This window comes from Carcharhinus amblyrhynchos, chromosome 21, assembly GCF_965287045.1.
Source record: "Carcharhinus amblyrhynchos chromosome 21, sCarAmb.v2.hapA, whole genome shotgun sequence".
NCBI classification, from domain to species: Eukaryota; Metazoa; Chordata; class Chondrichthyes; order Carcharhiniformes; family Carcharhinidae; genus Carcharhinus; species Carcharhinus amblyrhynchos.
In genome coordinates, this window is record NC_137344.1 from 1,604,305 (window position 1) to 1,629,417 (window position 25,113).

Below are 25,113 nucleotides of genomic sequence, written 5' to 3' on the forward strand. Positions count from 1 at the left end.
GCCACCACACTGAGGCGCGTTTGGGTACACTGAGGGAGAATTTAGCACAGCCAATGCACCGAACCAGCACGTCTTTCAGACTGTGATTGACAAATTCATAACAGGAAAGAGGTGACATGCCACACTGCAGAGCTTAGAGTTCCTCTTCCCCACCACCTGAAAAAGCCTGAACCAAAAAACAAATTAAACACAAGGCATAGTGAAAGATTTACTGAAAAAAAGGTTTATTCATATTCAACACTAAAATTTGCAAATTACAGCAACCATTTTCAAAGTACAGGAACAGCAGGGCAGGGAAAAAAATCTCAATACTTGTCCTCGGAGGCTGGATGGGAAACCAAGAAAGAGGCAGGCAGCCTAGCACTACAAAAACCAAAAAAAAAGATTGTGGCCACAGGAGCAATGGTAAAAATCAGCCTCTTAATCAAAACAGCTCTATACAACTTAGCGGCCTGTGTATTTACAGATAGCAGTTTGCTACGAAATTTAAAACGTCAAGGAAAACCTTCGGGTACACATTTGCAGGTCACATGGTTCGGGTGCTGCTCACTTTAGTCTGACACTTGTGGAAAAACAGGACTCAAGTTCACTATTAGTGAAATAGAGTATTGCAAGCACAAGAAATGGGAACTTGTCTGGGCAGCTAATCATACATAAAAGTCCTGAAATGAATGTGGTTTTTTTTTGCTTAAAAATTACAATTTCTCTCTCTCCCTCTCCCTACACCACTACAGTTTTCTTTCACCTTGTTTTAACTGGGCAGAGGCTTCAGGTCGGGCAGTCAAATCTTCACGGTTCCTTGACATCTTCAAAATGGCCAAGCCTATAGAAATTAAACATTCGACAACATCCAATTAGAATCAATGTGAACAAATGCACAAACTTGCTCACCATTATACACAACCATTTATTTTCTGTTTTAAGAAAAAGGCAAAAGGAAAGTACCTCTTGGAGACTTCCTACTGCCCTACAGAGAGCACTTGTCTTCTGGGGTTTCTGCTAACGACTGGCTACAGCTCTAACCTAGAAAAGGAAACCCTTTCTCAGAGTGTAAACAGCCCACCTCTACTGTATCCTTAAGTAGTGATTTACTGTAATCTCCCCATCTGTAATGACAGACAGCATACAGAGTTGTCAACCGATTCATCACACAACATAAAAAAGGGTCAAGGGCAGTGACTTTACATTTTCTAAAAACATTTTTACCTTTGGTCGGTCAATATTAATTCTTTACTGGAAAGCTCTCCTTGATGCACACTGCTGCCTTAAGCAAACTAGTTAGTGCTTAATTGCAGCTTCTTCAGTAGCCTCAGTACAATTTTCACTTTAAAGAATGCTTCATTCGCTTACAACTCCAACACACTATCTTTGTGGATACGTGAAGGCAACATGGGAATTTAGAAAATTGGAGTTGAGAAATGGCCATTTGGTCCATCAAGCCAGAATTCAAATACATCCTGGATTTCACCGACTCCACTCTGCACCAATTTCTATCTGGACTCTCCTCCCTGAATCACTCATTGATTCCTCCATTTTAAAGGAGGAATTCATTTCCCTACGATCCCAATGACACTGAAAGCCTCAACCTCCTTTAGCAATACAACTGAACACCAAAGAAACCCATTTTTATTAATTATCGCAGGAACTTTTCTGTCCCCTATTATTTAAATATCTGTTGAAACACAGTACTGTCAATATTGGGGAATCTGCAGGAGTTAGAGTTGACCCCACAGAAGAAAAATTACAAAGAATAATTCCAGTTTCTCATTATTTATAACCAAATTTACCATTACAATTAGAATAGTCTGTGATATGCAATTATGGTCACCTGCATTTATAGAGCCCTTTACACAACCTCAGGATATACCAACACACTTCCATCAATGAAAAACTGTCACTCCTGTTTGGTAGGGAATGATGCAGTCCACATTCTCCACTTGAATGGGGTCAACTGGATCTAACTCTCAGTCTCTGTTCAGGAGGATAAGGGATTGGTCCAAATTGACTTAACATGAATATAAAAGGAAGTGAAGGATTTTAAACAACAACTTGCATTTTTAGTGAGTAAAGACTAACTTGAGGAAACATCATGAATGAGTGGATCTAAGCAGACTCGTGCAAGAAATGACAGAAAAGGGGAGGGGAAAAATTTAAGACTCAGCTTAGAGATGTTCTCATTGATTCACTTGCTAACTGTCTATTTTAACCAAGGTGCTGCAGAAATCCCCAAAAATAGATCAGAGTTTACGATTCATTGATGAGTTTATGATTCATTGATGAATTAGGCTTTTAAGTGAACTTTAGTGCTACAACTTCCACTTTCCTGCAGCTCTCTGAAGGCTGATCTTTAAGCCAAGTCCTCCACAGTCACTGTGAAGCTGTGCAGAGCTGCAATGATGCCACACATGCAGTCCGGGGGGGGTTTACACAGAATGGTTACAGAACAGGAAGCTAGTTTGTCTTTTGAGTCCATGTCAACTATTGCAGCTGAAGTCTAGCAAATGCAACTCCCCTGCCCTTTCCCTATAATCCAGTAATCCTGGGTCTACTACCCAGACCCTTCATAGTTTAAAATGCCTCCAACTCTGCTCAACTTTCTCTCCTCTATTGAGAGCAAGTACAATGCATCCAACTCTGCTCAACCTTCTCTCCTCTATTGAGAGCAAGTACAGCATCTCTAATCTAGCCACCTGCTCTCATCCTGAACTGTGCTAATGAATCTTCTCTGCATTCTCTCTGAAACCTTCAAACACTTAAGTGTCCAGAGTTGGACACATTACCTCAAAGTGGAATCATTGTTTTAATAAGGTTCACCTTAACCCCCTTTCCTTTTGTCAATGCTCTTATTATGATGCACTTCCTCATTGCCCTGCTACTTTCAATGGCTTTTCACATTAGCCCCACATTTCTCTGGGCCGGTTCTTTCGTTAACTCTTTTGTGCAGGGACAAAGTGAGAAAGGAATTGATAGGTTGGGGATCAGCAGCTTTGTGTATTGCAGAGAGAGCAGTATAACCTGAAGAGATACTCCATAGGACAGAGAAGGTCAATGTGGAACTATTATCAGATACAAGAGAGCGCACAGGTAGCCAGGTACAGGCAGGTGTCAGGAAATGAAGGGTGCTGAACAACTGCATGAGGGTTATCAGGAAGGTTAATGAGGCCAGGACTCTGAGCTATTTCTTAGCTGGAGGGTGTAATAGGTGGTGGTCAGGTTGGTAGTTGAATGAGATCAAACAGGTGAAAGCACTTCCACTAGATCAGCTGGACAGAGTGCTGCACTTGATACTGACCAGGGCTGTTGAGAAGCAGACACTTACGAGTGGCCACTGACCTGTGAATATGTATGTTTTTTTAATTCATTCGTCAGACATGGGCACTATTAATTAACTGCCTATCCTTAGCTGCTCTTGGAGGGCGGTTGAGAGTCAACCACATTGCTGTGGGTTCTGGAGTCACATGTAGACCAGACCTGGTTAGGACGGCAGATTTCCTTCCCTAAAGGACATTAGTGAAGCAGATGGGTTTTTCCGACAATCAGCAATGGTCTCATGGCCATCAGTAGATTCTTAATTCCAAATATATTTTCTTGATTGAATTCAAATTCCACCAGCTGCCGTGGCAAGATTCAAACCCAGGTCCCCAGAACATTAGCTGAGTTTCTGGATTAATAGTCTAGCGATAATACCACTAGGCCATCATCTCCCCTTATGCGTGCTACAAACACCAAATGTTCGCGCTTACAAGCTGCTTTACTGTTACTTCAAAAGCCTCAGATTTACAGCAACCTTTAACTGATCCACTATCAGGAAGAAGCTGGCCACAAGCAAAGAATTAATATTGACAATTCCCTTTTCAGTTGTAACCAAAGTCACTGTCATTCAAATCTCTTTTTGTATTTTTTAATAACAAAAGCAATTTCATCAGCCATGGCAGGGCAGCATCAGTCAAGAGCTCACTGGACATGGGATGGGAGGGCAAGGAAGGAGGACGGAGGGGCAAAGAACTCGCAAGTCGTACCTCTGTGCTAGGGCCTGTAATGTACTGCACGGAAACAGGAGGCTGCTACAGCTTTTGGTTTGTTTTAAATTTATGTGAAAAGTAAAGTTAATTCTTGAAAATTCCCTTCCATTCCCTGCAGTTAGAAGAAAATTCTGTAACACATCTGCACAGAGACAATTCCACAATTTCAAAAAAAGTTACGGTGAAGGAAACGAATATTTAAATCCTGTGTTAAACATGATCAGCAAATACAACATGAAATAGCAAGCTTTAAAAAAAGAGAGATTTATTTTAAAAAACAGGCAAAAGCATTCAAACACGGAGGTGTGTAGAGAAAGGAGTGTACCTGGCGTGAGTACCTGCAATTCATTCACTGAGATTCCTTGATTTTTAATTTGCTTTCATGGGCGGCTCACAAGACCAGCGCAGTGTGAGATATGGTTCTCAGGTTCACTTAGTCATAAACCCTACACTTCCATCAATCCAAGCTACTGGCTCGAGTTACAGAAAGACTCCATTAGAGTGCAAGGCAGTTTTTAAAAAAAAACAAAAAAAAACAAAAAAGTCTACAACATCCGTGACATTAACAGAGATTGTTAAAACTAAAAAAAAATCTTTCAAATATGCCTTAGATGCAGTCACAGAAACAGGAAAAAAAACCATTCTCCACCTAGTTAATGAATTCTAAACTTATTCAACTGATAAAATAGTTCACAGCAACCAACCCCATACAGTCCAATCAATTCCCCAAAAATTCACAGTTTTCTTAAAGTTACTTTTAAAACACAAACCCATTCATTGCCATTCACTAGATCCACAAAGGAACAGAAACAAGGACCAGGGTTTCAGTACATTATACATAATATGCAGAGGTAAAGTAAGGTACCTAGTGTCTCCCAGATGCATATTTTGTCTCTTACTCTCAAGACTAGTGTGTCGTCCTCGCTCGGCGTTTTACAAGTATACCTCCACGTGCTTTTGTTGGTCTCCATCTTCTCTGTTGCAATACTTACACTGCACTGCTAAAGCGAACCAAACAAAAACAAAGGGCAAACCCTAACCGAGGAATGCAAAAGCCACACTTACCTTGGTCTGATCTGAGGTCAAATCAGATCAGTTTTAATTGGACTGAGTGTCACCTTCAGATTTTAGGTCTTCGTCTCTCCCATTGACCTCGCTTTTAGTGGTGTCTACCTCCATGGGATCTGCCCTAGCCTCTGCAATCTCTCTGTCCGTCTGACTGGGTTTCCGACTGCTTTTCATTATTTCATCAGAGTCTCTCCTTTCTGCAACATGACCACAGAGAAATGTCAACACAGACTGACTGGAGATGTGGGACTGTTCCCCTTATAAACAAATAAAGGTGAAGTGAAGATGGTAGGAGGCTAGGTAACCAGAGGACACAGATTTACATCATTGGAAAAGAACCAGAGAGGAGAGAATGATTTGTTGTACATCTGTGATCTGGAAAGCATGCCTGAAAACACAGCAGAAGATTCAAAAGTAACTCTCAAAAGGAAACTGGAAAAATATTTGAAGGGAGGTGTTTACAAGGCTCGGGGGAAAGAGCAGGGGGAGTGGAGCCGATAAGAGGCAGCATGGGCATGATAGGCTGAATGGCATAACTCTGTTGCTGTGTCAGTCCGTTATTTCATTCAGCGTTTAGACTACAATTAATGGCCAGGGCTATCTCACGACAAAGTTACATCATCAACCTCCTGTTTGAACAACTCTCCTTTCAGAGTACTTTTAAAATTTTCCTCCAGCTTCCTACTAAGGAATGAGTTCTGCAGAGATCAATTCCCATTAGCAGCAATCCTGCAGTATGCACTTTTCTCCCTCGGAAAGCCCAATAAAGTCCTTGGCCACCATACTCTCATTCTGCCAGGAAGTGTAACTGGGCAGCTTTCAATGGTCTATTTACTGAATGGTTTAGCAAAATGGTCGAGGAGAATGAATAAGATGCAGGGAGAGCGAGCGAGCCCTACATTTAATACTACACTCAGTCAAAGAGCTGCACAGCTGTTGAAAAGGTTCTATATTGCAGCAAGGGCTGATATCTTCAGAAAAATTCACCAAATTCCACGAGGCCTTGCAGGAGTAAATGTTAATTGTGAGAGATTGATGATCTCACAGCACATTGTTGTTTGATATCACGTGTTGCATCAAAGAAAATTACAGCACAGGGACAGGCCCTTTGGTCCTCCAAGCTCGCACCGACCATGCTGCCCGACTTAACTGAACCCCCTACGCTTCCGGGGATCATATCCATCTATTCCTATCCTATTCATGTACTTGTCAAGACGCCCCATAAAAGTCACTACCGTATCTGTCACTATCTCCCCCGGCAACGAGTTCCAGACACCCGGTCTCTGTAAAAAATCTGCCTCGTACACCTCCTTTAAACTTTGCCCCCTAGTAATTGATTCTTCCACCCTGGGAAAAAGCTTTAACTGTCCACTTTGTCCATGCCTCTCAATTTTGTAAACTTTTATCAGCTCTCCCCTCAACCTTCGTCACTCCAGTGAGAACAAACCAAGTTTCTCCAACCTCTCCTCATAGCTAATGTCCTCCACACCAGGCAACAACGTGGTAAATCTTTTCTGTACCCTCTCCAAAGCCTCCACATCCTTCTGGTAGTGTGGAAACCAGAATTGAACACTATATTCCAAGTGCAGCCTAACTAAGGTTCCAAAAAGCTGCAAGCTATAAATCACTATGGTCAGGTCCCCATTCGCCAGGGTTGGAACTGGGAACTTGCCAGATACATTGATCACTCGCACACAGTAAGAAGTCTCACAACACCAGGTTAAAGTCCAACAAGTTTATCTCATAGTAAACCCACGAGCTTTTGGGTTTGCCCCTTCGTCAGGTGAGTTGGACTTTATTTAACCTGGTGTTGAGAGACTTCTTACTGTGATTACCCCTGTCCAACACCGGCATCGCCACACCATGACTCGCACACAGCCAGGGCTACTCAGTGAAACATGCACAAACACTACTGCTTCTGAGTTACTTTGCAAACAATAGCTCCAGCTCTGCAGCGAACACCTCAACGTAACAGACTCCATGTGGAGAGACACAGCTCAGGCAAATCATTGAAAAGTTGCTGCTGTCAGGAAACAGAGGTAGTTTTAAACCATCTGTATTTGTGGGTATTAGAAACAACATAAGAAGTCTCACAACACCAGGTTAAAGCCCAACAGGTTTATTTGGTAGCAAAAGGCACAAGCTTTTGGAGCACTTCATCAGGTGAGTGCGAATTGCATTCACAAACAGGACACAAATTCAATTTACAAGGTAATGGCTGGAATGTGCATCTTTACTGGTAATCAAGTCTTAAAGTTACAAACAATATGAGTGGAGAGGAGTCAAAGAGGTGTGAATTGTCTCCAGACAGGACTGTTAGTGAGATTTTGCAAGCCCAGGTGAGAACACCATCCACCAGGTACACGGTACATACTCTTGTGACTTGGCCAACGTTGTCTACCTGATACGCTGCAGGGAAGGATGTCCCGAGGCATGGTACACTGGGGAGACCATGCAGATGCTACGACAATGGATGAATGAACACAGCTCAACAATGACCAGGCAAGAGAGTGTTCTCTTCCTGTTTAGCAGTCATGGGCATTTGGCCTCTGATCTTCAGGTAAGCATTCTCCAAGGTGGCCTTCATGACACATGACAGCGCTGAGTCGCTAAGCAGAGACTGATAGACAAGTTCCGCACACGAGGATGGCCTCAACCTGGGTCTTGGGTTCATGTCACACTTGGCTAAGTTTGCAAAATCTCTAACTGTCCTTGATGGAGACAATACACATCTCTTTAACGTTTGCTTAACCCTCTCTCCACTCACTGACTGTACCTTTAAGACTTGATTACCTGTAAAGACTCGCATTCTAACCATTATCTTGTAAATTGAGTTCGTGTCTATATGTGCCCTGTTTGTGAACGCAACTCTCACTCACCTGATGAAGGGGCAGCGTTCTGAAAGCTAGTGGCATTTGCTACCAAATAAACCTGCTGGACTTCAGCCTGGTGTTGAGACTTCTTACTGTGTTTACCCCAATCCAACAACTGCATCTCCACATCATTATTAGAAACAAAACAGAGCTACCTGGATCCACATCCCTCTCACCACACAATCTCAATCTACAAGCTGCACATTGAGTAAACATGTAGCTGCTGCTTTCTCACCATCCCACATCACAAACCCACCCTTTCTCCTTCTAGATTCATCAGTTACACATTCAGGGGGCAGTTTCCACACATCGGCATTGAGTTGTGGTGCCACAAAGCCCCATGTGAGTAAGATTAATGGTGCCTTGCATCACGGGGATTTCCACTATCCCTGTAAAGTCACTGAAACGTTGTCAAGAAAGAAGTAGTTTTAAATAATCCATATTAGTATTTGTGGGCATTAGAAATAACTTTAAGTAAATTTAACTTTTTGTGTTTGTGTGAGAAAGGGTTGAAGCTTTAGCTAGCTTCATATTAAACAAAGATGTCTGCATGTCGGGCTTTGGTCACTTTAAACGGCGCCTGCATGGTAATTAAAGACTAAAACATGAAAGTAAACAGTTTAAAGAAAAACTAGGCTTTTGCTTGGTAGCCAGGGCCTCCCTAGGTTGGAAAGAATTTTTTAATTTAGTTTAAAGCCGGATGCAGAAGCAGCTGGACAGGACAAGAACTGCAGGGAGCAGACCTCCCAAAATAAGGAAAGGAAGTCCAGAAACCAATAAAAATACAGGTCAGAATATTAAAGGAACAAGGAACAGAAAGTTGAATGCAGTCCTATTGGATGCAGTTAAAGTTAAAAAGCAGAGTTAGAGAGACAGCTGCAAGACTCAGATTTAAAATGAGATGCCTGACATCTGAGGCAAATCAAAAGTTTGGTGACACCTTAATGCAGCCAGTGAAGCAGTAGCATGCTGCTGGCACAGCTGCTTGGGCGTGTAAAAGCTTGAATGTACGTGGCAGAGGAATACCAAAAGGAAATCCTGGAAGTGGATCCTTGGTGAAGGCATTCGAGATGAAGTATTTGAGAGAAGAATCTAAGACATTTTCTTCCCAAGAGGAGAGTTTGGAAACTCATGTGGGAGTGACGAGTTCCGGTGAGAACAGCTGGCTGAACGTAATAAACATCTGGAGGGACTGGATGAGAAATCCACAGAAGTTATGCTGGGTAGTTTTTGTCACGTTTTCATAGTGTGGGGCGTCTGACCACAGTTGACCTATCAGCTTAAATGGACTATGTACCTATCAAGAACATTATACTATATATTTTGTAACTTGTGTTATTCTCAGAATTGTGTATATCTGTGCAGATATAGGTAGGGTGGCAGAATAATGTAAAATGGTCAATCATTCACATTTAATAAATTTTTTTGGTTATAAAGCTAATTGGCAATCCTGTGACTCTCTCCATCCACACTTCGAAACAAAAATTCAAAGTTAGGGTCTATTGAGCCAGATTTCCATTCTGGGATCTAAGTGCCCAGCAATATCAGCTGGGATCTAACACTGCAATAATAACAGAAACAAACAGCCAAGCAGATTCCACATCTCTGTACCTTTGTCCTTTGATCTCCTCTCTTTCTCCCTGCTCCTGCTTCTGTGCTTGTGAGACCTAACATCTCGACTCCGTGATCTGCGCCGTTCTCGACTCCGAGACCTGTGCTTCCTTTCCGATCGGTCCCTGCTCCTCCCAGACCGCTCTCTGCTTCGACGATCTTCACCCCTTGTTCAAATCAAAATTACAGCGCATACTTTAAAATAGCACTGAACACTGAACAGGTCTAACAGAACCAATAAAACTGCTCCAAGGATGGTTCAAGAGCTAATAACCTCAACATGAAATGACACCTTGTGTTCATGTAGGAAAATGTCCGAAGTAGAGGAGCAATTCTCAGCAACGGCTGCCATCGAGCCACATAAGGAGATATACAAATTTAAATTCAAGTTTATTTTTATTTGTGTCACAAGTAGGCTTACATTAACATTGCAACGAAGTTACCATGAAAATCCCCTAGTCGCTACACTCCAGCTCGTGTTCAGGTTAAACAGAGAATTTAGCATGGCCGATCCACCTAACCAGTATGTCTTTCAGACACAGTGGGAGGAAACCCACACAGCGACAGGGAGAACATGCAGACTCTGCACAGTGACCCAAGCTGGGAATCGAACCCAGGTCCCTGGCACTGTGGCTCAGTTCCACTTTCCCTCCCTCTCCCCATAACCCTTAATCCCCTCTCTTATCAAAAACCCATCAACCCACGTCTTAAAAATACTTAGCGAGGCAGCCTCCACCACTTCAACGGGCAGAGAATTCCAGAGATTCACCACCCTTTGAGTGAAGAAGTTCCTCCTCAACTCCGTTCTAAACCGCCCCCCCTTTATCTTGAGGCTGTGCCCCCTAGTCCTACTGTCTTTTTTGAGCGGGAAGAGTCTCTCCACCTCTATCCTATCCATCCCATTCATCATCTTATATGTCTCAATGAGATCGCCCCTCATTCTTCTAAACTCTAACGAGTACAAGCCCAGTTTATTCAGCCTCTCCTCATAGCTCAACCCCCTCAACTCCGGTATCAGCCTAGTAAACCTCCTCTGCACTCCCTCCAAGGCCAAAATATCTTTGCGCAGGTGCGGCGCCCAAAACTGCACACAGTACTCCAGCTGTGGCCTCACCAATGCCCTATACAGCTGCAGCAAGACCTCCCTACTTTTATATTCAATCCCCCTCGCTATGAAGGCCAGCATCCCATTCGCCTTCCTGACCACATGCTGCACCTGCAAGCGGGGTTTTTGCGACTCATGCACAAGGACCCCGAGGTCCCTCTGCACCATCGCCTGCTGCAGTTTTTCGCCACGCAAGTAATAGTCCTTCCTACCATTATTCCTACCAAAGTGGACCACCTCACACTTGCCAACATTAAATTCCATTTGCCATTTCCTGGCCCATTCGCCCAGCCTATCTAGATCCTTCTGCAGACTCTCCAAACCCTCCGCGCAATTTGCTGTTCCCCCAATCTTGGTGTCATCAGCAAATTTCGACACCCTACACTCGGTTCCCTCCTCCAGATCATCTATATAAATGGTAAAAAGCTGAGGCCCTAGCACCGACCCCTGGGGCACTCCACTAGTCACCATCTGCCAATCCGAATAGCACCCGTTGACCCCCACTCTCTGCCTCCTATTTGACAACCAATCCTCTATCCACACTAACACCCTACCTTAGGACCAATCTTTAAGAATTCTATAAATGTAGCTGTAATGATTAGATCAATGATATTAACTGTCCCAAAATTCCTCAACTCCTCCCAGTTTTAGCATCCTCCCTCCCTGATCCTGCTCAGAGGGACTCCATAAAGATAACAGTGAGCACGCTGACTGGTTACTGCTCCTGCTTACGAATTCAATGCCCAGAGACATGAGTAGCTGCAACAGCACCCAAGATTGAACAACAGACACTTGCAGCTTGTTTAGGCTCACACGGAGACATTGCAGACTGTGTAACCATGTGAATTAGCACCTTCAGGGAGAGGAATAAACAGGTGACAGGATCCCATCAGTCAGGAGAACTTCAATGTATTAATGCTACGAATCAGAAGGATTAGCCAAGACACACATCATCAATGCATTTGTGGGAAAACCACAAACACTGAAGGAGATGCACGTGTGGGTCATTAACATTGACACAAAGCAAGTGGGCTGAAGGGCCAGTTCCTGTCCCCTATCATTTTCTATAATTCTAAGCCCTCCATGATGGCTGCTGATCCATACCTGCTCCGTTTCTTTTCCCGTTCCTTACTGCGTGACCGCTTACGCTCTCGCGACCTGCTTCGCCTCCTATCAGACGTCCTGCTGGAATGGGAATGCCGGCTCCGTGAATGGCTCCTCCTCCGCCGTGCCTCGCGCTCCCGCTCCTTCTCCTCCTCTTCCCGCCGCCGCTTCTTCTCTCGTTCTTCCCTCTCTCGCTCTCGCTCCAGTTCCCGTTCTTCTCTCTCACGTTTTAGTTTGTCATCACGTTCTGGCTCTTCAGTCTTCTTCCGAACCTTCTCCTGGACAGAAATAAAACACTAAATATGCAGGGCCGCAGACCTAAATTACACTGTTTCTTTCAATTCTCAACTCTTCAGGAACTGAAGCAGTCCGTAGGCAACAAGACCTGAACAATATCCAGGCTTGGGCTGACAAGTGTTAAGTAATATTCGCACACAAGTGCCAAGCAATAACCATCTTCAGCAAGAAAGGATTTAACCATCGCCTATTGATATTCAATGGCATTACCATCACCAAATCCCCCATTATCAACATTCTGGGGGTTACCATTGATCAGAAATTAAACAGGACTAGCCATATAAATACTGTGACTGCCAGAGCAGGTCAGAGGCCGGGAATCCTGCAGCAAGCAGCTCACTTCCTGACTCTCCAAAGCCTGTCCACCATCTACAAGGCACAAGTCAGGAGTGTGTTGGAATACTCCCCATTTGCCTGGATGGGTGCAGCTCCAACAAATTTGAGAAGCTCAACACCATCTAGGACAAAGCAATCCCATTTGATTAACACCCCTTTCACACCTTAAACATTCACTCCCTCCAACACTGACACACAGAGACAGCAGTGTGTACCACCGACAAGATGCTCTGCAGGAAGTCACTGAGGCTCCTTAGGCAGCATCTTCCAAACATATGACCTCTATCACCTAGAAAGTCAAGGGCAACAAACAGACACATGGGAACACCATTACCTGCAAGTTCCCCTCCAAGTCTCACACCATCCTGGAAATATATCGCTGTTCCTTCACTGTCACTGAATCAGAAGAAAAAGCTCAAGAAGCTCGACACAACCCAGGACAGCGCAGACACTTGATTAGCACCCCATCCACAATAAACATTCACCCCTCACAGTGGCAGCAGTGTCTGTACCATCTACTAGGTACACTGCTGCAATTTTGCAAACTTCAGCACCTGCCCAGCCCATTACCTCTAACAGAAAGAGGAGAGCAGCAGATGCAGAAGACCACCACCATCTGGCAGACCCCATCCAAGCCATAGACCGTCCTGCTTTGCAACTATATCACTGTTCCCTCACTGTCACTAGATCAAAATCCTGGATTGCTCTCCCCAACTGCAATGGCTCAAAGGATAATTCACCACCACCTTTGCTAGGATAAGAATGGGAATTAAATGCCAGCTTTGCCAACAATACCTGGACCCAATGAATTCATCCAAAACACACTAAGCATGCTGGCCAGCAAAATAACCAATCGATTCCTTTACCACCTCTTACATTTGACAGAAATACAAGTCTAATCTCTGCAACCTGCTCTCATTCTAGCCCTGCATCTCCCCCAAGACCAGTCTTTCCCTCTCTGAGCTTCAGTGCTCAGAATGGAACAGTTACTCCAAATGAGTTATGGCAGCTCTGGACTAACCTTCAGCTCCTCCACAGTTGCTTTGATCTTTGCGTAACCCATGTGTTGCTTCCCCATTAAGTGATCATCAACTCTGGACTGTGCGTCTCCCACGATAAGGAATGCACCACATACTTCGCACACCTCCATCTGCTTCTCCTGGGCCGCAAAGCTCTCGATGGTCTGTAGGATCATTTAAAGGAAACATATAGATAGATATTTCTAACTACGTGGCATAATAAACTAAGGCAAAGCACAGCCAGACTCACCGAACTGGCGGATCGCAGCTGCTCTCGCTCATCTTTCAATTGTTCTACAAGTTTCATCATACCCTGGGCCTCTTCCACCTTCCCCTCAGAACCCAGTTCCTCAATCTGAGAAAACAAAATACAAATTACAATTTTTAATACATTTCATATTCCCAGCATGTCACAAAGCCTCACAGCCATTGAAACACTAAAGTGTTTCATCTTTCATCATCTTGGGAAACCGAGCATCTGAATTGTGCACATCAAGCTCCCACAAACAGCAATGTGATAATGACCCGGTAATCTGTTAGAATAGAATTCTAGTCCAGAAGGAGACCATTCGGCCTATCAGGTCAGCACCAACCACAATCCCACCCAGGCCCCATCCCCATAACCCCATGCATTTACCCTAGCAAGTCCCCCTGGCGCTAAGGTGCAATTTAGCATGGCCAACCCACCTAACCTGCACACCTTTGGACAGTGGGGGCAAACCAGAGCACCTGGAGGAAACCCACACAGACACGGGGAGAATGTGCAAATTCTACAGACAGTGACCCAAGCTGGGAATCGAACCCAGGTCCTTGGCACTGAGGCAGCAGTGCTAAGCACTGTGCCACCATGCTCTGTGATGTTGACTAAGGGATAAGTTTGAGTCAGGTAACTGGGGAGAAATCACTGCTTCCCTTCAAAATAGCGACATGGATCTTTTCATCTATCTGAGGGAGCAGGCAGGAGCATGGCTTAACATCGGATCTGGAAGACAGCATCTCTGATACTGCAGTGCTCTCTCAGTACCAACTGGAGTGTCAGTCTGAATTTACGTACTCAAAATCTCTCCAGTGGCTCATTTTATCCAATGTTTCACTGTTAAAGCAGTGAGGCTGCCCTCTCTCCATCTGCAGAGACCCACAATGTGGGGTGAACGGTCCTGGAAACAACCTGTCTTGCACAGAGACACTCACCACTTCTGCAATGATCAATAACACACCTAAACTGATGACAAAACCTTCCCAGGCTAGTCTTATATCGACCATATAAAAGATTAAGAAAACCAGGAATTTATGATCTTGATGCTTCTTCGTACACAGCACCTTCCAATCAGCCCCAAGCTCTCTCCCCTTTACTCAGTGTGAAGTTTCAGGGCCTGTATGGCACCAGTGATTGGCCAATATCACAGCCAGTAATCCCGAGGCGGCCCAGATAAGAACATTTATTACAACAGGAAGTTCTTAAAGCACTCCCTTGGCAAAGTTCAAGCAGACACGTCCTCAGCTTTTACCTGTTCCAGGAGTTCTTCAATCTTCTCTGTTAGAACCTGGCCTTTCTCTTCATTCTTACTCACAGGCCCTCCAGTCTGTAGGAGGCAAACAAACTCCACATTACACACACTCCCTTCAGCCTCAAATACACATCTTTCCCTCCCCTGATAATGCACACCCCTTCCCCCAGACCACAAATGCACATTTGCCCCTGCCCTTCCCAGACTCCAAATGTGCACCCACCCTTCCCCTAGACCTTAAAGGTGCCCCCCACCCCATTACACACCTATTCGCTTCTCCTCCAGGCCATGTTACACACCAGCTCTCATTTACTTGTCTCTACCTACAGAAACATCATCTCCTCACTGTCCATTACACACCCATTCTTTTCCACAACCCATTATACACCCCTCTCCATCACACTGTTCATTTTGAAGAAACCACCCATATTACACACTCTCCCAGCAAGTGTCCTTCACCACGGTCCTGTACAGTTGAGCAGAGTTTAAGGGTGGGATTTGTGGAGGTTCAGCAGTGGTTTTCAGTGAATCAATGTCCAGCCCTGGCACTCACCGCCGTTCCCGTTGTGGTGTTCTGGGACAGTGCCAGCCGAGCGTGACCTCGGCGAATCCGCCGCTCCACATCTGCCATCAGGTTTTGCAGATAACGCAGGAAATCTTTCTCGTAGCCCACCTTCATAAAGCGAGAGCTCTTCTCATAACTGTGAGGAAATGGAAACGGTAACGCATTGCTGTACAACATTGGGAGAGATCACAAAAACCCACAAAATAAGAAACTTACTATTTCCGCAGGTTGTCATCGTGAATCTTTTCGCAGGGACCTAAAGCAGAAAAAACAAAAATCAGCATCTCAGATAGTGCCATGAATGAGCAGCAGCCATTTCAGCCCAAAGCCCACAATAGGTCAGTCTTCAAAACACCCGTCAAGTCCATCCTGTGGCTCCATGGACACTCCCAGACAAAGATCGCATCTTAAAACCTTGATTCCTTAAAAGTGTAAGCTGAGGTAGAGAATGTCATAAAGGGTGGATAGCAAATTGATTTTCTGAACAAGGGCATGGCGTTTCAGTGCAAGGAAACAATAATAAATTTATGCAAAACATCTGTTTGTCAGTTAGAGATTGTGTGCAGTCAGAGAGAATGCCAAGTGTAGATTAGCCAGAAAGATGACATGGATAAAAAGTACATTTATAAGCAGATCCAAGGTATTGGGACTGTTCCTACTGGAGCAGAGAAGGTGGTGAGGAGATTTCATTAAGTTTTTTTAAACATAAACCTACCTGTCTGACCAAATTTTTGGTCACGTGTCCTTTATCTTTATGTAGCAGTGTCAGATTTTATTTGCTCGTGAGACACACTGGAGTATTTTACTAAAGACAAGCTGTGTTTAAAAGACCAGCTAGTTAGAGTCAGTAATGAAGAACCAAGTGAGGAGAAAGACTGAACAATTTCTTTACAGGATTTATATGCTTTGACCTAGTGTGCATGTGGGGCAGAGTCCATTGGTCCTTTTAAGGGTAGTGATGCAAAGACAATTGAAGCAAGGAGATTATAAAATGCTGCAGGGGGATTAGTTCTGAATCAATTGAGTAAAAACTTGCCACAGGTTCAATGGTCCTCTCTTGGTCCGTGATGCTCTATGGTCCGCAAGTGATTTGAGTCTAGTCTCCACACAATAGTGATACTTCCCAATATTTTTGAATGCAACAAGGAATCACAATACTGCAACTCTGTCCTGTACTAAATTTTCATCTAGAAGCTATGTTACCTGCACATACCAGACATAAATATCAACAGCAACTTTACAGATCACAGAATCCCTCCTGTGCAGAACAAGGCCATTCTGTCCATCTAGTCTATGCCAACCAGAATCTCATCCAGGCCCTATTCCCATAACCCCACATATTTACCCTGCTAATCCCCTGACACCGAGGTCAATTTAGCACAGCCAAACAACCTAACCCACATTTCTTTTGACTGTGGGAGGAGACCAGAGCACCCAAAGAAAACCCAAGCAGACCTGCGGAGAACGTGCAAACTCCACACAGTGTCCCAGGGCTGGAACTGAACCTGGGTCCCTGACGCTGTGAAGCAGCCGTGCTACCCAATGTGCTGCACAGAGAATAAAACCACTGAACTCTGCCCTTCTCATACAGTATGTCATGACTTGTAATATTGAGACCAAATCTGCCAAGTTAAATGAGTAACTGATTACTGACTGCACAAACCCCACACATTTCAATGCTGACCACTACAGGGAGGCCACATTCTCCTCATGCAGGAAGCTTTCTGGCTAGAAGCTTCACACTTCTCTGGGTGTGGGTGCACCAAGCACACCACCTTCATCACTGATCTGTTATCACACCTATGACTTTAGTTATTGTTTGTAGGTTGCCATGACTGTTCTGTGTGCAAATAAAACTAAATCAAGATCACAAGCAGTCAGGTTCTCAACAGTGGCTTGGTCAATATTTATCCTTCAACCAATAGCAAGAGATTATCTAATATCATTCTCACATCACTGTTCATTGGATCGTGCTGTGCACAAACTGGCCACCATCTCTCCTAAATTACAATAGTGACTACATTTCAGAAGTACTTGATTGGCCCGAGATTGTGGAATACACTATACATAAATGCAGGTGTTGTCTTCTATGACAGACGAACTATGAACCGAAAGGATTGGCATTAAACACGGAATAATCTGGGAAATGGGACCAGTTACATTATTTCTAGGAATTACTGGAGACTATTTCTGCTCCAGCCCGGTTATTAATTGGATTGTACAGTTGTTTAACCGAGTAATTTTCAAGTGCATGTTTTCAAACTCCTGTGTTATCACTGGTTATTGGTCAGATCTCCATAACCAGCTTCATAACTGGATTTAGTTAGAGACAACTACAGTCTGAAATAACATGCCCCATTATTTCAACTAAATAAGCAACAGTCTATCTTTTACTGTTACAGGAAGCTTGTGGCAAGCCAGCCAGCCAATACACCTAATCTCTTACCAATTCAGTATAATCTGTTGTATGCCACCCCAGCTGAAATTTTTACAACAATACCTACCTGCCACCATGCCCTTTGGTCAGATGCCATAATGCCAACTCCTGCTCCAAACAAACAAGAGAGGATGGCCACCAAAAAGGGATGCGACAGGTGGATGATGCTGCCAGTTTTGAAAAGATGGTTGCAAAGACAAAAGTCAGAGCAAGAGAGAATCAGAGCTCCTCATCACCACAGCTAAACTCTATCCTGCTGCTGCCCAAAGCAGAGTAAAATAGCTTGGGCTCACAGGACACAGCCCATTTTGCACAACTCCCAGTACTTTCTGAAATTCAACATCCTTCATTCTCCCAGAGAGATTACTTTGCATAGATTGAGATAATTTTGAGTCATCAGCCCTGCTTCAAAAAAAAAGGCTAATTCCTCGTGGGATCCAGCTACACTCTTGATGCTTGAGCCTACTATACAGGGCAGCATACCCAGTGCAGCACTGAAGGGGTACTTTGAGAAGAAATGTTAAACTTTGAGTGGACTTCAAAGATCCGACAGTCACTATTCAATGATTAGAGCATCTTATTTATCTCACAACCAACATCATTAAAATAGATACTTGGGTCATTTATCACATGGCTGACTGTTGTGTCTTGCTGTGCACAATTAGCCAAGTGTGATTCAAATGCATTTCATTGGTTGTGAAAGGTGCTCAAATACAAATCTCTCTTGTGCTCAGTGATGAAACAGCAAACTCCCTGCAATTTACACTGCCTGACTGCTTTATTGCAGAGCTTTCACAACGTCCTTTGGATTAACATGGTTAGTTTGATATCATACAGCATGGTTTAGCCTTCAGCTACAGAACAAATTAACACAAATGATGCAGCCTATACTTGTACAGTCCATGACACCAACATAGTGGGTCAGACTTCAAACAATGATGTGACAGAGTACAGGAAAGTGATAGAGAATCTGGTGAACTGGTGCAATGACAATAATCTATCCCTCAATATCAGCAACATGAAGAGACATTAATCAACTTCAGGAAACGTAGTAGAGAACATGCCCCTGTCTACATCAATATGGATGAAGTGGAAATGGTGGAGAGCTTCAGATTTCTAGGTGTCCAGGTCACCAACAACTTGTCCTGGTCCCTCCACAATGACACCATAGTTAAGAAAGCCCACCAATGCCTCTACTTTTTTTTTGATTTGATTTATTGTCATATGTATGACTATACAATGAAAAGTATTGTTTCTTGCATGCTATACAAAGCATACCGTTCATAGAGAAGGAAAGGAGAGAGTGCAGAATCCAGTGTTACAGTCATAGCTAGGGTGTAGAGAAAGATCAACTTAATGCTGCACTAATATATGTGACAATAATAAATCAAATAAAAATTATATAAAATTAACTATAATGAACATTCCAAGACACTGCAGAAGCTTTAGAAAACAAAATATAACATTGAGCTGCATAGGGAGATAATAGATGAACAAAAGCTTGGTCACAGATGTAGGACTGAAGGCACATCAAGAAGAGTAGGTGAAGTGAGGGAGTGAATTCCAAAGCTTGGGCTCAAAGCAACTGAAGCACAGCCTGCAAAAGTGGAGTGATTAAAAACAGATGTACAAGACGCCAGAGGTGGAGGGCAGATATCGCAGAGGATTGTAGTGCTGGGGGAGAAGATTACAGAGACGGGGGGGGGGGGGGGGAGAAGAGAGGAGAGGAGAAGAGAGAGAGGAGGCTACAAAGGGATTTAAAAATAAGTTACTTAACATTAAAACAAAATGTTGCCACTGGGGGGCAAAGCATAGGAGTGATAGGTGAACAGCACCTGGTGTAGCACAACTCTTATCATCAATCTCTAGCAGCAGGGGACAGAGCATGGTAATGGCTGACACACTGGTCTATTCATATTGCAACACAGCACATGTCTCAGCTCTGCACATACATATCCTATTAACTTCTACCACAACACCTGACATCTATGTCTAAAGGAAACAGCCATGTTCACAAGGATGTAATTACAGCATGTCATCAGAAATTTTCATGCTAAACACACAGAATAAGTTCCAGTGGAAATGAAAATAAGATCAGAACCTGGGACTATAAATCAGGACTGAATCTGTAGCTGCTGGTGTAAATAACCCAGCCTCGAACTCAGCTTCTCCTGACATTTCCACTCTCAATTCCCCAAATGTTTAACTCTTCTTTCTGAAACCTTACACAAACTCCTGATAATTATTGAATCAAATCTCGCAACGATTTCATTCATGGAAGTGGAGTTGATGTTTAATCCTTTGTATATGGTGACAGAACAGACACAGAAATGTCATACATGGCCAGAAAGGAAGCCTTCCCACTTCCTCGGAAATGGCAATACCGAGCCACAGGTTTTAAACACCTGCTGCTCGATTATCTCCACTTTTAAGGTCATTAATCCATTTGCCTTCAGCACCAACTACATTAATTGCTGCCCAGCCATAGCAACAGTTAATGGGTTAGAGAGTACATATACTCAACAACTGCATTCTTTTTATAAACCGTCTTCCGAAGTGGCTGACGCAAACTGGTTTCAGTTCTTCACTCAATCAGTCCCATCTCTGAGGTACAGACCCATAGACACTGGTAACTCCTCACCACCTCCCAATAAATGCCCATCCACAGGTTACAGCAGACACACACCAATTAGGAATCACAGGATAACCAGCAGGGACAAAGAGAAGGGCTGCCCCTACTTTTACACGGGCAAGTCCCCATTGCAGCACCACCACTAACCCCTCACCAAGTTCCTGGTTACTTTTAAACAATGGATCAGTCACACACGTTCATTCCTTCCTTGTTACTATAAGACATTGAAGACTGAGAAATAGTTACTAAAAAACAAAGCAATCTTACCCAGATCAGAGCGTGTATTGGTGAACAACTCGGCTGGACAGAATCCACACAAAAAATATTTACATACCTGGAAAGACAAGACACATTTCAGTGACAGATTCTTGTTTACCACATTCATCAACTATTCCCCATCCCAAAACTATTGCAAGTAAATCATTCCCATCAAGTTATGTGTCACTCCACAATCAGAAATTTAAATGTCCAGAATAGAAAAATCTTCCAGATCTTTCGGGTCAAACCAAGTAAACAAACTTAAATTACGTTCGGACAAAGAAAAAGGGGGCAGCTCCCCAAAAGGAGGGGGAACGGCCCAAACAGAAACAAAAGGTACCAAGGAAACTTAAGACACGTCAAATCAAAATGTGATTATCGGGGTCTATAAGGCACCTCAGCCCCTGCGGTGCCCAACGGGCACGGAAGGCCTCGACAGTGCCCGCGGACACCGCATGCTCCCTCTCCAGGGACACCCGGCCGCGAACGTAGCCACGGTAGAGGGGCAGTACTGCTTTCTAGCCAACCGGCTCTCCGTAGTCCCAGGTGACCAAGGCTGTGCTCCAGACTAACTAATTTCTCAAATTGATCCTGGTGGAAATGACATTTATAAATTCCAGGAAACACAAACCTGGAGCAAGAAAATGCTAGACCATGGAAGTCACTAGTCAAAAATGCATACACAGCATTGCTGGAAGTTATTTGCCACACCACAAAGCTTAGTGCTTCCAGAACAGGGTGAAAAGAATTAAAATCCCTCCCCCACTCCCTGTTATTCACGTCCCAAAGAGCCTGTAACATATCTGAAAACACAGGTAACATAAGGCAAAGGGAGCACGCAGATAATCTCTCAGGACCTAACATTAGATCATTTCTGCCATCCTCCTAAACCAGCTGCAAGTTCCCCTTGAACTCTCATGCCATCTGACTTGGAATTATACTATTGTTTCTGAGAATCATCACTTGGTTAAAAGTATAGAACGCCCTCCCTAACAGTACTAAAGTAAAACCTTCACCACACAGGTTGCAGCAGATCAAGATGGTGACTCACCACAGCCTTAATGATGATTAGCGATTGGCAATAAATGGCTTTACCAGTGACGTCCACGTTCCATGAATAAATAAATTGAAGCCATACAAACAACCATCTTTTTAAATTGCTCAAAGCCTCAATTAACAAGCGACATGTCATAACAACAGGATATTCCGTTTCACAAAATTACACTAACAGCCTCCACCCACACCCAGTTCCTGACTTGCTGCCATGTTGAGATAAAGGTCAGCAGCATAGAGAAGAATCTGCAAGTACATTGACAGGCTATGTGCAAATGTACTTTAATTGCTCAATCCCAGCATTTGTCTCAGTTACCAAGCTAAAGGAACAAAAGCAGGGGACCAAATATTTTAAAAACAAAACCTAGTCACAATGCTTCCAGAGTGTAAAAGTGAAATACTTAACATCCAAACTGTTAGGGATCTTTAAAATTTGCTGCTGGCATTACTGCCTCTTTGGGATTTATTTACTGGAATAATTTGAAATAAAATGTTCAGTGAGTTTTGCTAATAAATCCGTGACATCTTTCAGTCCCTATCACACATGTTCCTGCTCCATCTCCCCAACACAGCAGGTGAGACAGGCCAGTGGTGTGCCTATGTGGGATGGCTTGATTCCACCTCAATGGATCTGTGCCAAGATTCACTTTCATTGTACTACAGGTTTCATGACAGCCTTTGACTTGTGCACATGTTAGATGCCTTAGTTTAGGTTTCAAAACAGGCCACTGACATTGAAAGTTAAAATCACAAGAAGTGCTCCCCATGTCCAACGCTTTGCCCCTGATGTGATGAGCATCACTGGACATACAGTTTAAACAAGTGAAAATTGACAACATGCCAGCCCCAAATTTTGTATTTTAGAATTTCTACTAAATTCACTTACAATTTCTCAGTGCAATTAGAAAAGTAACAAAATCATCCATATCCCCTAGAAATTCACATTCAGAACTGAAACTGGAAGTTTCTGAATCCAGAGAGATTAACTTTATGAATGAGTGAGTGCATTCTCTAGCAGGAAGTTTATTTTGCTCAAATTCCCAATGGAGCTTGCTGAAAACAAGACTTCCATGGCTGGAAACTAATCAATGATCAACAGCTCACAATCAGCTAGTGGGCACTGATTGCTTGATTACTCGGGGTGGGGTGGTTAGACAGTAAAACAGGGCACCCATCCCCAGAGTTGGGCACAAAATGAAGACAGTGTGGCAGAGTGTGAGCCAACAAGTAATCCACCTCCACAGGGTACTGATGGGTGATCGACATGGTCCATTCACCACAGATGCTGAAGGGGCAAGGTCTGAAAAACACTTTTCCCACTTCGCCTCGGAGAACCCAAGCAGTCAGAGTGCTCCTAGTGTGATCCAGTTAAAGGAAGCAGGGTCCTGGTGCGGCTGTGGTGTGACTGTTAAACTGGAGGGCACTCTTGCGCACTGGTATTCGGGCTGGATTCCTACAGAGTGGAACCGGCCACCTCTGACCCGGGGAAAGAGCCATTATGCTGGGGAAGAGGGGGACAGGATGGCGGGGCCACAACAGGACAGGAGGCGGGGGATTCCCTCCTGCAGACATCAATGTGGGGCCTTCCTTCCAGCGAGAGTCATTCTGTCCGCCTCCCCGAGGCCCTCCTGCTGAAGGCCGGGGCTCTGCTGGGCCGCAGGGCTCCGAGTCCGACAGCCCAGCGGGATGTCAGTCAGCGGCCCCCGCCCCTCCCCGAGCGGCTCCAAGCCCCGAAACTCACGCTCTCATCGTCCCAGCGGACATTCTGCCGCTTCTCGTCCGGGGCCAGGTTTCGGTCCCGGCCCATCAGCTCATCGAGCAGCTGCGCGTTCGACAGCATCTTCACCGCGGGCCCGCGCTGCACAAAATGGCGCCGGCGGCCAGACCCGCTCCCACAATGCAGCGCGGTGTACAGGCTCCCACAATGCAGCGCGACAATGTCCCATAATACACAGCGGTGTACCGGCCCCCATAATGCAGCGCAACAGGAAGCATCGCAGCGTTTTATTTAACAATCTGTTAAGTAATGATCAATAATTTACTCCTCAGCCTTTAGTAATTTACACCCTCCCCAATAACGCACTCCCTCACCCTCAGTAATGTATCTCTTCTGTTATGATCCTTGGGAAGACGTCCAAGTTTTTGGTTGGATCCAGTTCAGAGGCGATGTTGAGTTTAAAGGGTGACTGGAGTGGGCTCACAACACCACTCGGATAGATAAGGTTTGGGATTAAGTACACTTGCTCAGTGAAGAAAGCCAAAAGTGTGTTACCTGGGTTCAGGGTAAACACATTAATCTTAGAGTGAAGGTCAAGGGTGCTAAAAGTGGGGAGCCCTGGATGACTCGGGATATTGAGGACCTGGTCAAGAAGAAGAAAGAGGCGTGTGACATACATAGACAACTGGGACCAAGTGATTCCCTTGAAGAGTAGAGGGGGTGTAGGAGTACAGTTAAGGGAGAAATCGGGAAGGCAAGAAAGGGGACGCAATATTGTTTTGGCAGATAAGGCAAAGGAGAATCCAAAGAGCTTGTACAAACATAAAGGACAAAAGAGTAATAAGGGAGAGAGTAGGGCCTCTTAAGGATCAATAAGGTCATCTATGTGTGGCTCATCTGTGGGTGAGATCCTAAATGAATATTTCTCATCAGTATTTACTGCTGAGAAAAGCATGGACATTAGGGAACTTGGGGAAATAAATGGTGATGTCTTGAGGAGTGTACATGTTACAGAGAAGGTGGTGCTGGAAATCTTAAAGCACATCAAGGTAGCTAAATCCCCTCGACCTGATGAAGTGTATCCCAGGACATTGTGGGAGGCTAGGGAGATCCTCTAGTCGAAATATTTGAATCATCAGTTGTCACAGATGAGGTGCCTGAAGATTGGAGAGTGGCAAATGTTGTGCCTTTGTTTAAAAGGGGCTGCAGGGAAAAGCCTGGGAACTACAGGCCAGTGAGCCTCACATCTGTAGTGGGTAAATTGTTGGAAGGTATTTTGGGAGACAGAATCTACAGGCATTTAGAGAGGCAAGGATTGATTAGGGACAGTCAACATGGCTTTGTGACTGGAAAATCATGTCTCACAAATTTGATTGAGTTTTTTGAAGGGATAACCAAGAATGTAGATGAGAGCAGTACAGTTGATGTTGTCTACATGGACTTTAGCAAGGCCTTTAACAAGGTACCTCATGGTAGGTTGTTGCATAAAGTTAAATCTCACGGGATCC

At 44.2% G+C, this 25,113-nt stretch overlaps 1 protein-coding gene across 9 annotated transcripts; it reads right to left on the bottom strand.

Moving 5' to 3' along the window:
• Nucleotides 1–200: 200 nt before the first annotated feature.
• luc7l3 (LUC7-like 3 pre-mRNA splicing factor) lies at nt 201–23,774 on the bottom strand. 9 transcript variants are annotated; one of them, XR_013889160.1, is made up of 13 exons: nt 23,630–23,774; nt 20,845–20,911; nt 15,725–15,764; nt 15,497–15,644; nt 14,944–15,018; nt 13,686–13,790; nt 13,438–13,599; nt 11,784–12,061; nt 9,575–9,741; nt 4,020–5,287; nt 946–1,023; nt 746–823; nt 201–363 (listed from the first exon to the last, which is right to left on the bottom strand). XR_013889160.1 is itself a non-coding variant. In XM_080209258.1 (11 exons), exons 1-10 carry the CDS (start codon nt 23,726–23,728, stop codon nt 5,121–5,123), a joined length of 1,305 nt encoding a protein of 434 aa, XP_080065384.1. In that variant the 5' UTR covers nt 23,729–23,774; the 3' UTR covers nt 201–823; nt 5,088–5,120. The 9 variants fall into 9 exon arrangements, 2 of the variants coding, with proteins under 2 accessions (XP_080065384.1, XP_080065382.1); XR_013889157.1 differs by lacking the exon at nt 946–1,023 and having other exon boundaries at nt 5,088–5,287; XR_013889159.1 differs by lacking the exon at nt 946–1,023.
• Between the last annotated feature and the right edge of the window lie 1,339 nt (nt 23,775–25,113).

Bases quoted from the DNA above. Each gene is read 5' to 3' on its own strand.
- luc7l3 (XM_080209256.1), bottom strand. From the start codon at position 23,728: ATGCTGTCGAACGCGCAGCTGCTCGATGAGCTGATGGGCCGGGACCGA. The intron at 15,765-20,844 runs GTAAGATTGCTT...TTTCTGCTTTAG, and splicing joins CAATACACGCTCTGATCTGG to GTCCCTGCGAAAAGATTCAC. The intron at 15,645-15,724 runs GTAAGTTTCTTA...ATTTCCTCACAG, and splicing joins GATGACAACCTGCGGAAATA to TTATGAGAAGAGCTCTCGCT.